The 12,390-nt window shown below is 48.3% G+C and overlaps 1 protein-coding gene across 2 annotated transcripts in view; it reads right to left on the bottom strand.

The window, feature by feature from the left end:
- The window catches only part of col25a1 (collagen type XXV alpha 1 chain), a 1,104,568-nt gene that overhangs the window by 366,405 nt on the left and 725,773 nt on the right, over positions 1-12,390 (bottom strand). The window contains exons 7-8 of one of the 2 annotated variants that reach the window (XM_079866340.1): positions 7,452-7,511; positions 1,542-1,613 (exon numbers count right to left, since the gene is read on the bottom strand). In XM_079866340.1, coding sequence (XP_079722466.1) covers positions 1,542-1,613; positions 7,452-7,511 — 132 coding nt within the window. The remainder of the gene's footprint in view (positions 1-1,541; positions 1,614-7,451; positions 7,512-12,390) is intronic. The other variant, XM_079866339.1, reaches the window with a different exon arrangement.

The raw sequence follows: 12,390 nt of genomic DNA, 5'->3' as shown, positions 1-12,390 counted from the left end.
GACGCACAGACCTCTGCAGGCTAGACAATGGCACCCTGACTGCCATTAGGTATCGGGATGAAATCCTTGGATCCATTGTCAGACCCTATGCTGGTGCAGTGGGTCCTGGGTTCCTCCTGGTGCACAACAATGCCCGGCCTCATGTGGCGAGAGCATGCAGGCAGTTCCTGGAGGATGAAGGAATGATACCATTGAAGGGCCACCACGCTCACCTGACCTATGTCCAATAGAACACCTATGGGACATTGTGTTTCGGTCCATCTGACATCACCTGGTTGCACCTCAGACTGTCCAGGAGCTCAGTGATGCGCTGGTCCAGATCTGGGAGGAAATACCCCAGGACACCATCCGTCGTCTCATTAGGAGCATGCCCCGACGTTGTCAGGCATGCATACAAGCACGTGGGGGCCATACAAACTACTGAGTACCATTTTGAGTTGCTGCAATGAAATTTCAGCAAAATTGACAAGCCTGCTGCATCATTTTTTCACTTAGATTTCCGGGGTGTCTTTGAATTCAATCCTCTGTAGGTTGATCATTTTCATTTCCATCAAACGATGTGGCATCCTTTCGTTCATAACACATTACCCAGTCCATATTAGTATAGATATCCAGCATGATATTTTTCCCCATTGAGATCTGATGTGTTTTCAAAGTGTTCCTTTAATTTTTTTGAGCAGTGTATTTACATACTGCAAAATGAACAATATAGTGAAATCTCTAACGACAGACACTTTATACCATGGAACATATACCATGGTCACGATATATACTGTCATACCACCCAGCCCTATCTCACAGTATTAAATCTAACAATTTTAGCATATGGCAGCAGATGTAATATTTGCTCTCTGTAGTAATCCAATCAGTTATGATACAGTTCAGTTCTACTGTGAAAATTCACAATTTGCAGCATTATTGCTTCTAATTATCTCCAGATTATTTCTAACCCTGCCTAGACTGAGTATGAACACTTACTTTTCATTCATGTTAAGCACTTGCGCTGGTTGTAATGGGGAACAGGCCGTATTAATTAGAACAATAACATTTGTGATTTATACTTGTGCTTTCAGTTTCCTTAATCTGTATTTTTTCTCTGTTGACAGACAACTTATACGTTGTAATTTGTATGCGGTCACTCACCAGAAAGATGGCTTGGAACACAGAACTCAGAGTCTCCTTTTTTTTTTTGCAGTATTATATATTTATGAATATATAATATATAAAGTATATAGTGTCAATTTAACAAAATGATTTAGTGTTTTTAATTACATAAAAATAATTATTAATATGATTTAAACTTAAAGTAGAAATTAAATAATTCTCTTAAATAATTAATGATCTTGTCACAATATCTTCATTTAGACTTCTTTTTTTTATATACTAGCAAACACTAATGTAATTCATTTTAATAGTTTGTCACCAGTCTAGCTAAGGACTGAGGTAAAAGCAGAAGAATGGAGAGCAAATGATGGGCCAAAGATGAGAAGCCCAGTCTGACGGAGCAGTGTGAGAGAGAACAGAATGAGGACAAGCACTACCTTAATGAGTCGACGTTTAATGAGTTGTTGATCAGCAGAAAGAAAGCCATGATTTATCTTAGGGAAGACCATCTGAGCAGGAGTGTGAGGTCAAAAGAGGTCGGAGATCAAAGTTAGGGTCCCGGAAAGAGGAAGGGGAAAGGAAAAAAGGTACAAAAATTGATTAGATTAAAGTAAATGAGTCAGAGGACCCAATCCAGTGCCTTCATGCATTAGTAAAAATTGACATTTTCCATGGTGCCAGCAATGAAAGTCTCAACTGCCTTTGGCAGCAAAGGCTGTAATTACCACCTCATGGGTGTTAGGACACCTACTCTGACAGAGCCAATCCGAAGAAATGTACTCGGTTACTAACGTAACCTCGGTTCTCTCTAGAAGAGGTCTCTCGTATTGCGTAATATCTTACGCTAGGGGAAAATCTCTTTTCCGCGAGATATTGAAGCCAAAAAATGATCCTTAATTTTGTAATAATGCAAAACGTGTTGCGGCAGCATACAGACATGCTGCCCTGCGGCTGCCCTGCGGCAACTGCAGCAGCCTATCGAGAGAGGCCCCTCATGACGTCAGGTCCAATGAGGGCGCTTCGCGCCCCCTACGCCACGTCCCGCCGAAACGGGTGTGGCTTAGGCTTATAAATATAGCTTGATAGGCTGATCGAATCTGGTTTTTCATCGCCGAAGCGAACCAGAGCGTGATGCATGCACGGCAAGATACGCAGTACTCGTTCCCTCTTCTAGAGAGAACCGAGGTTACGTTAGTAACCGAGTACGTTCTCTTACGAGAGGTCTCTCGTACTGCGTAATATCTTACGCTAGGGGAACACAATGCAAAACGCTGTGCGTGCTGAAATCCAACACCAAAGTCCCAAGGGCAGGTGCCCGGGGCTCATATAGTGCATGATCACCAGGGACTCGCAGAGAGTCCGGGAAAGAGGGGCTAGAACAGCATCATTTCCGTAATAAGTATCGTCCTATTAGGAGCCAATTATATCAGGTGTTCCACACAGTCAGGGCGAAAACTCGGCCTGAACTGATGAATAATAAGGGTCTTATATTAGACCGAAAACAGCTTAGCCTGCAAGGCGGGAACTTCTAGGTTATAAAACCTAATAAATGAAGACGGGGAGGCCCAGCCCGCCGCCGTACAGATATCTTGCAAGGCATTCCCGCTAGACCAAGCCCACGACGAGGCCATGCCTCCCGTGGAGTGCGCTCTGACACCTAATGGGCACTGTAGGCCCTTAGAAGTGTAAGCCAGCGCTATAGCATCAACTATCCATCTGGATAGGCTCTGTTTCGATGCGGCTAGTCCCTTAGAACGTCCGCTGAACGAGACAAAGAGCTGCTCCGTCTGTCTGAAAACAGACGAGTGAGACACATAAGCCCTTAAAGCCCTGACCGGGCAAAGGAAGCTCGCGTCCTTTTCCTCATTAGAGACCGGCAGGGCCGACAGGGAAATCACCTGTGCCCTAAACGGTGTGTTGAGGGATTTAGGAACGTACCCGTGCCTCGGTTTGAGTATGACTTTCGAGTCATTAGGCCCAAATTCCATACACGTCGCGCTCACTGAGAGCGCTTGCAGGTCCCCTATACGCTTTACCGAAGCGAGAGCCAGAAGGAACACCGTCTTGAGCGACAGGTGTTTGATATCTATCGATTGGATTGGCTCGAATGGGGCACCTTTCATGGCTTCCAGAACCGTAGAAAGGTCCCACATGGGGACTGAGGGAGGTCTGGGAGGATTTAACCTCTTAGCTCCTCTAAGGAAGCGGATGACCAGATCGTTCCTTCCAAGTGACTGGCCAAGCGTCGGTTTAGCAAACGCTGCTATGGCCGCCACATAGACCTTGAGCATGCATGGGGTTCTGCCCTTATCCAGTAGCTCTTGCAGGAAAGAGAGAACCTCTGTCACCCCACAGTCTGGGGTTGATATGCCACGAGCTGTGCACCAGCTAGAGAACACAGACCATTTCAAGGAATAGAGCCGTCTGGTAGACGGGGCCCTAGCCTGTATGATCGTGTTTAGCACTCCCACCGGGAGGTTAGCGGGTACCCGTTGATGGCCCACACATGTAGGGACCATAGCGCTGGGCGAGGATGCCAGATCGAGCCCTTGGCTTGAGAGAGGAGGTCCCTCCTCACTGGTATTGGCCATGGGGCAGTGCTCGTCAGCTGCATCAGAGCTGGAACCCAAGCCTGGTTCTTCCATAACGGAGCCACCAGTAGCACTGAGCATCCGCTTTTCCTGATCCGCTCTAATACCTGAGGCAAGAGCGTGACGGGGGGAAAGGCATAGAGCGGGCAGCGGTGCCAGACGTGGGCCAGCACATCCCTGCTATTGGAAGAGAACTCCGGACAGTGAGCGTTTTCTTGAGACGCAAACAGGTCTACCTTCGCTCTGCGAATGTCTTCCACCGCAGTTGGACTGTCTGCGGGTGTAGGGACCATTTCCCTGACGGAACATTGTTCCTGGACTGTCTGTCTGGTCCTACATTCAGGTGACCTGGCACGTGCGCTGCGCTCTCAGAGAGCGCAGGTTGTGCTGAGCCCAGACCAAGAGACTCTGTCAGCCTGTAAAGGTTTCGGGACCTGATACCTCCTTGGCGATTTATGTAGGCCACCACTGACATGTTGTCCGAACGGACCAAGACGTGGTGTCCTTTCATTTGTGGACAAAAGTGCCTCAGCGCGTTGTCGACTGCCATCATTTCCAGGCAGTTTATGTGCAGGAGCCTTTCCCGTTCTGACCACTGGTCGAAGAACGGTCTGCCCTCGAGCAGCGCTCCCCATCCTGAGGTGGAGGTGTCCGTAGACACCACCTTCACATTAAAGGAAGTCCCCAGGTTTACACCTGACCGGTACCAGTTGGTCGCTTTCCAAGGTTTCAGAGCTGAGACGCATTTCTGATCGACCTTGAGGCGAAAAAGACCAGAGGTCCACGCTCGACGCAGTACTCGCGCTTTTAGCCAGAACTGCAGTGGCGCATGCGAAGCAGACCCAACTGGAGTACTGATGATGCTGAGGCCATGAGACCCAGCATCCTCTGAAACTTTCTGAGTGGGACTATAGTGCCTGTGCTGTCATAGACAGCGAGTCCAGTTCTGTGCCCAGAAAAGATATTCTCTGACTGGGAGACAGTGAACTCTTTGCCCAATTGACTTTGAGACCCAGATTCTCGAGATGTTCGAGTAATATGGTCCTGTGTTCTATGAGCTCTGAGTGTGATGAGCTAGAACCAGCCAATCATCCAAGTAATTCAAAACTCGCATTCCCCGAAGTTTCAGGGGTGCAAGCGCCGCGTCCATGCACATCGTGAATGTACGGGGTGCTAGGGACAGGCCAAACGGCAGGACTGTGTATTGATATGCCTGGCCCTCGAAGGCGAATCTCAAAAACCGCCTGTGACGTGATGCTATTTGTATTTGGAAATACGCGTCCTTCAGATCTATTGACATAAACCAGTCCCCTTGGCGAATTTGCGAGAGGATTTTCCTGGTTGTGAGCATTTTGAACCGGCGTTTCGGAAGCACTTTGTTCAGCTGTCTTAGATCTAGAATGGGTCTGAGAGATCTTTTTTCTGTACCAGAAAATATCTGCTGCACAGACCCCCTTCGCTCTGAGCTTGAGATAAAGGCTCTATGGCCCCTTTGCTCAGTTTTCGCTACAATTTCGCTAGTTCGGCTCGAAGTAGATGTGCTACTTCCATTTTCACCGTAGTTTCGATTCGTGCCACGTAAAGGCGGGGACGTCGAGCGAACTGTAGCGAATAGCCTCTTTTATAACGTTCAGCACCCATTTTGATACCCTGGGGAGCTTTGCCCATGCATTTGCATGAATAGCTAGGGGTTGAATGAGATCTGGGCTCTGGTCACGACATGGTGGCGACCGGAGAGCTTCGGTATGCTGTAACAGAGATGCCGCGCTTGCTGCGCTCGAGGCGGGGGGTGCGCTGATCACAGCGGGCAGGCTCTCCTATGGCAGCTTGCTGAGGGAGAGGGAGCGGGGCGAACCCCGTGGGGCTTGTCATGTCTGAGTGAATGTGGGCGCGGGACAGCGGGCACATTTACTACACTGAAAACACCATCTGCATGAGCTGACTGTATGTGCGTTGGTTTCGTTTTACAGAAACTGCGAGACATGCAGTGTGCAGTGTTTGTGGGCACTGGGTCGTGGGCACAGTCACTACATTTAACGCACAATCGACATGAGCCGATTTTATGCGTGCGAGCCCTGGAGTGTGGCGGGCTGTGCTTGTGTGTAGGAATGAGCACTGGGCGTGGGCATTTTACTACACTCATAACGCCATCAGCCGTGGCCGGAATACCAGAATATACACTCTTTATGAGATTTATCTGGGCCGACGTAAAAACGGCGTTTGTGTGCAGGCAAATGGGCTGTGGTACCGGCTTGTTTTCTGCAAAATACACTGGAACAGTCGCATTTTCTGGATCTGAACGAGCGAGAAGTTTTGGTGGAAGTCTGGCCGCAGCAGGACTTGAACACCGTCGTTTTCCAGCAGCAGAGCGAGAGCGCCATAGAGAATGGTAGCGGATAGCCAGATAGCGTCATCTTGTCTTGTGACGGCGTTTGATTGCAGGTGTGCACATATTATAACAGGCTCGTTTACTGCAATATTGATATTTCCAGTCGCCTGAACTTAGGAGGGGACTAAGAAATGTGTGATAAATGGAGGTTGGTCCGGCCTCGGCGGGACTAAAACACTCTCTTTCCTCCTTCCGCCGGTGAGTGACGCACGCGAGGGGCGGGGTAGCTTTCTTGTAACGTAAAGAAAGCTAGCCCCTTTGAAGGAAACATCCATCCAGAGAGCGTCATCATGTCTTGTGACGGCGTAGGTTTGCAGGCGTGCATGTATTACAGCAGGCTCGTTTACTGCAATATTGATATTTCCAGTAGCCTGAAATTAGGAGGGGACTGAGAAATGTGTGAGAAATGTGTGAGAAATGTGTGAGAAATGTAGATTGGTCCGGCCTTGGCGGGACTAAAACACTCTCTTTCCTCCTTTCACCGGTGAGTGACGAGTGATGGACCTGACGTCATGAGGGGCCTCTCTCGATAGGCTGCTGCAGTTGCTGCAGGGCAGCCAATGGGTGCGCGAGCTGTCTCGCCTATGTCTGCATGCTGCCGCAACGCGTTTTGCATTATTACAAAATTAAGAATAATTTTTTGGCTTCAATATCTCGCGGAAAAGAGATTTTCCCCTAGCGTAAGATATTACGCAGTACGAGAGACCTCTCATAAGAGAACATGTCAACTTCTACTCACTGAAAGCACTGTCATCACAGTTTTCTTTGAAGCCAGGGCAGACTCCAGGAATTGCAAACACTGAAACCCATCATGTAGATTTATTTGTCTCTGTCCGTGGACTCTAAATGAGATGTTTACAAAGTCAAGCTATATCAAGGGGGCACCAGTAATTAAGAGGACACAAATAATTGTGTCACTGTAGATTTAAATATCGGGAAAGGGTGGATTTGTGGTGAACCAAAGATACCAGCTCCGAATCTCGCTACTTTAGTTTAGCATTTAATACGTCTCTTTTGAGTTATTCCATTCATAGAATACAAGCACATAGTGGTCAGAATATTTGGTGGCTAGACATATTAATCTTTTTTATAATTAATCACGCATCACTGGTTTATTAGGGGAAATAAACAGTTGCTCTGCTGTGAATGCATAATTCCTGTCACCACACTGCATAATAATGACAACCCTGGAACTTGGAGAGAGGGTCATAATGGGTGAAAGTGTTTTTTGATTGGTTGGAATGGATTTATCAGACACAATTGTGTCTGTCACTGCATAGGCACAGGGGACAAATGCTCTGTTGATATTTTTCAGTGTGTGTATAATCCATAGAATCTGCCTGGGCCGTTTGGCCGAGCCAACAAACCTTCACAGTCAGGATTTGATTGCTGTGTAATGCAGCCAGGGTGGGTAGACCAGGTAGTCCCTGGGGACAAACAGCATAACAATGGCACAATACAAACACAACAGCAAGCATGAAAATAAAAACCATACACTCCAAAGAAGGTTTGCACTTACCTCTTTTTTTGCATTTGTTTTGTATCAGTTAGAAGTTTAAAGAGTTTGTCTAACGGACAAAGAGGCGTTCACACACTGCTCTGTTATGTGAAAAGAATTGATTTGATCTCAGCAGTGCACTTAGCCAAACACAGATCATATGTATTTCTTACTCGTTTACTTTGGATTTGTTCTCAGCAACGAACTTAGCCAAGCACAGATCATAGGTATTTCTTTTTCATTTACTTTGGATTTGTGCTCTTGTATTGTGTGCCATTACCCTTACATTTAAACTTGAATATTGGGCCTCATTCTTGAAACTTTCGTAAACATAAGTGACCATTTGCCTAACTGTAAATATTCAATTAATGTGTGTCCATCACAGCAGTTTTAGTCAGCTAAAAACAATGCCAGGCGCTCTTCTGATAATGGCCAGCTGGTGACGTTTGAGAGCACTTTGGAAGCGCATCGTTTTTCCAGCTGAGACGTTTTATTTGCTATGATGATACGAAATGCCAAGAACTAATGTGTTACTAGAATCTAATTTTGAAGAATTTTACTGAATATAAAAATGCCGTAACTGTCAGGGTGAGGCAAAAAGATCCAAAAGCAAAGGTATCTCAGTTCAAAGTCTTTAATGATCAACAAAAGCAGCAGTAAGAAGATCGCTCAAAACTGGAACTCAAAAGACGCTCTCCAGGAAGACAGCTTCACAGTGGATACTTTGTCAGGAGAGAAAACGTAGAACAGAAAATACTCCTTCTCACAGTAGGAACTTCCTTGTAGAAAGCAGCCCGAGCAGAGATAACTCAAGATGAGGCACACCTCAACAGGAGACAGGGCACACTAAGGCGAATGCTGCTACACAAGACAAGACAGAGGTAAGACTCTTGCTGACAAAATGAGAGAGCGTTACTCACACAATAATCCGACACAGAACAGAGAGAACAAACACCAGAAGTAGACCAAGTAATCAGACAAGACAAGACACAGGTGTGAGCGCAAAGCAGCGCGAGCACTGATTGTAATGATCAACAGGTGATGACAGAGTGTAAACATGGAAGTGTGTGTGTGCGCTAGAGAATGAGTGAGATGAGTGTGTCAGTGAATGCGTGAATGAGTGTGTGTGGTAGTTTGAGAGTGAGAGAGAACAGAGAAGCAACCCAGATCCTGACAGTACCCCTCCCTCAACGAGCGCCTCCAGGCGCTCCCAAGGAAGAGGCCTGGCGAGACCGGTAGAAATCCTCGATGAGCGAGCGGTCCAGGACGTCCCGGGCCGGAATCCACCGCCTCTCCTCAGGACCGTAGCCCTCCCAGTCCACCAAGAACTGGTGGCCACGCCCCCGAGGACGAACATCAAGCAGTTTGCGAACTCTGTAAATGGAACCCACCTCGTCAAGAGGTGGAGGAGGAAGGGTGGGACGGGTGGGAGCGCGAATGACAGGTTTGATACAGGATACATGAAAAACTGGGTGTACCCGACGTAACTGACGAGATAATCTTAGCTTGACTGCTACCGGACTAAGAACCTTTAATATAGCAAAAGGACCGACAAAACGGGGCATAAGCTTCCTTGAGCCTTCGTGAATAGGCAGATTATGGGTGGAAAGCCACACCTTCTGCCCACAAACGTAACGAGGGGCTTTAACCCGACGACGATTCGCAGCTCTACGAGTGCGCGCTCTAGTACGACATAACGCAGATCTCACTCTCCTCCAAGTACGTTTGCACCTTTGAATAAAAGCCTGTACGGATGGCACGGAAGTCTCAGACTCCTGGGAAGTAAAAAGTGGAGGTTGGTAACCGAGGCAGCCTTCAAATGGGGATAAACCAGTGGCGGACGAGGGTAGAGAATTATGGGCATATTCGGCCCAGGATAACTGATCGCACCAAGAAGCTGGGCTCTGTGAAGTCAAGCTGCGCAACATACGTCCGAGAATCTGATTGGTCCGTTCGGCTTGCCCATTGGTCTGAGGATGTATTGCTTGACTTAGTTTGGGCACAGACAGGACAAGATGCTACGAACCGACGTATGTCACGTTCTCTAGTGGGCCACCAAAACCTCCGACGAACAGCGGCCAAAGTACCCCTAACTCCAGGATGAGCGACTAATTTAGAGGCGTGACCCCACTGGAGAACGGATGAACGAGCAGTCTCAGGAACGAACAACATTCCTTTCGGGGCACGAGGAGGTCTGACAACGAGTGAAAGAGCTCTCTTCACAGTCTGTTCAACTCCCCAGACGGCAACTCCGACCACGCAGTGCTGAGGTACAATAACCTCCTTGGTTGAAGCCTCCTCTGTGGAGCCGAACTGCCGTGAGAGAGCATCGGGCTTAAGGTTCTTGGAACCTGGCCTAAAAGAGATCGAAAAGTCAAAACGACCAAAAAATAATGCCCAGCGGGCCTGACGAGCGTTAAGTCTCTTGGCGGAGCGGATGTATTCGAGGTTACGGTGGTCAGTCCAAACGATAAATGGGACACTGGCTCCCTCTAACCAGTGCCGCCACTCCCCCAAAGCTAACCGAATCGCCAAAAGCTCCCGATTACCAACATCATAATTGCGCTCAGCCGGTGAAAGACGATGGGAAAAGAAAGCGCACGGATGAACCTTGTCATCTAGAGAAGAACGTTGCGACAAAATAGCCCCAACCCCTACGTCGGAAGCGTCGACCTCGACTATAAATTGTCTCTCAGGATCCGGGGTGACTAAAATGGGCGCGGAGGTGAACAACCTCTTGAGTCGATCGAACGCATCTTGTGCCATCACTGACCAAACAAATTGAGACTTAGTCGAGGTGAGGGCAGATAGGGGAGCGGCAACCTAACTAAAGTTACGAATGAATCGTCTGTAAAAGTTAGCAAAACCTAAAAATCGCTGGAGAGCAACTCTAGACTCCGGAACGGGCCAATCGAGAACCGACCGCACTTTTTCGGGATCCATGCTGATACCCTCAGCAGAGACCACCGAACCAAGGAAAGTGACCGATCGAGAATGGAAAACACACTTTTCAGATTTAACGAAAAGACGGTTCTCGAGTAATCGTTGTAAAACCCGGCGAACGTGTTGAACGTGTACTTTGAGTGAGGGAGAGAAAATAAGGATGTCGTCCAGATACACGAAAACAAAGACATTTAACATGTCACGCAAGACGTCGTTGACCAATGCCTGAAATACTGCGGGAGCGTTGACCAGCCCGAAAGGAAGAAAGCGATATTCAAAATGGCCAATAGGGGTGTTAAACGCGGTCTTCCATTCGTCCCCCTGCTTAATACGAACAAGATGGTATGCGTTACGCAAGTCCAACTTTGTGAAGATCTTTGCACCCTGCAAGATTTCGAAAGCCGACGACATAAGGGGCAAGGGGTAGCGGTTTTTAACCGTTATGCTGTTCAACCCTCGATAATCGATGCAAGGACGCAACGAACCATCTTTCTTCTTCACAAAGAAGAACCCCGCATTGGCAGGCGAGAAGGACGGGACAATAATCCCGGCGTCAAGAGATTCGGAGAGGTATTTCTCTAAAGCCTCTCGTTCGGGCGCAGAGAGAGAATACAATCTACCGCGGGGTGGCGTGGAGCCAGGAAGGAGATCGATGCAACAATCGTAGGGACGGTGAGGCGGGAGGGAAACGGCCCGGGAACGACTGAAAACCGCCCACAAATCGTGGTACTCCTCCGGGACTCCGGTCAGATCACCAGGCTCCTCCTGAAAAACAGAAACAGAAGAGACCACAGGAATAGCAGACACTAAACAATTAACATGACAAGAAAGACTCCAAGACAAAATGGTACTCTTGACCCAGTCAATATGAGGATTGTGTTGGACTAGCCAGGGATGTCCTAAAACAATGGGGGTATAAGGAGACTGAAAAATGAGAAAAGAAATTGTCTCTTGGTGGTTTCCTGAGATAGTGAGACTCACCGGACTGGTGACACGGTGAACTTTAGACAGAATACTACCATCCAAGGCAAAGACAGTGGTGTTACCCTTCAAGTCCACCAGGGGGATGTTATGTTCCCGAGCCCAACTCTCATCAATAAAGTTCCCTTCAGGCCCCGAGTCGATCAACGCAGGACACGATACGGTGGAACCCGCCCAACGAAGAATCGCGGGCAGAGTGGTACGAGACTTGGATGGAGAGGACGTTACAGCAGCGCTCGCCAGTACTCCTCTGTCTACTGGCGAGCTCTGGCTTTTACTGGACATGAAGCCACAAAGTGGCCAGCCGCGCCGCAATAAAGACACAGTCTGTTGGAGATGCGATGTTGTTTCTCATCCGGCTGGAGACGAATGCTACCCAACTGCATGGGCTCTGGATCAGGTCTAGAAGTAACAGAAGGCAGCTCGCGAAGAGTGGCGGAAGCTGCACGAGCACGTCGCCGTTGCTCAAAACATTTATCAAGGCGAATCGCCAGCTCTATCAGTTGGTCGAGCTGGGACGGTGAACCACGAGCATAAATCTCCTCCTTCAAATCCACATTCAAACCCTCAAGGAAACGTGCAACCAAGGCAGGCTCATTCCATTCGCATGTGGTGGAAAGGGTGCGAAATTCAATAGCGAAATCGGCCACTGTTCTCCTCCCCTGACGAATCGTGGTGAGAAGGCGCGAAGCCTCGCGTCCAAAAACCGACTGGTCGAAAACTTGAATCATCTCCTCCTTAAAGAGATCAAAACGGTGGCAACAGAGAGTACCAGCCTCCCAATCGGAGGTTCCCCACTCACGAGCGCGCCCAGTCAGTAACAAAATTACATAGGCGATGCGGGCGCGATCCTCCGCATAAGTCTGTGGTTGCAGGGAAAAAGC

Source organism: Squalius cephalus, assembly GCF_949319135.1.
Source record: "Squalius cephalus genome assembly, chromosome: 3".
NCBI lineage: Eukaryota > Metazoa > Chordata > Actinopteri > Cypriniformes > Leuciscidae > Squalius > Squalius cephalus.
The sequence above is the reverse complement of the archived record's forward strand: the minus strand, read 5'-3'. Positions and strand labels throughout refer to the sequence as shown.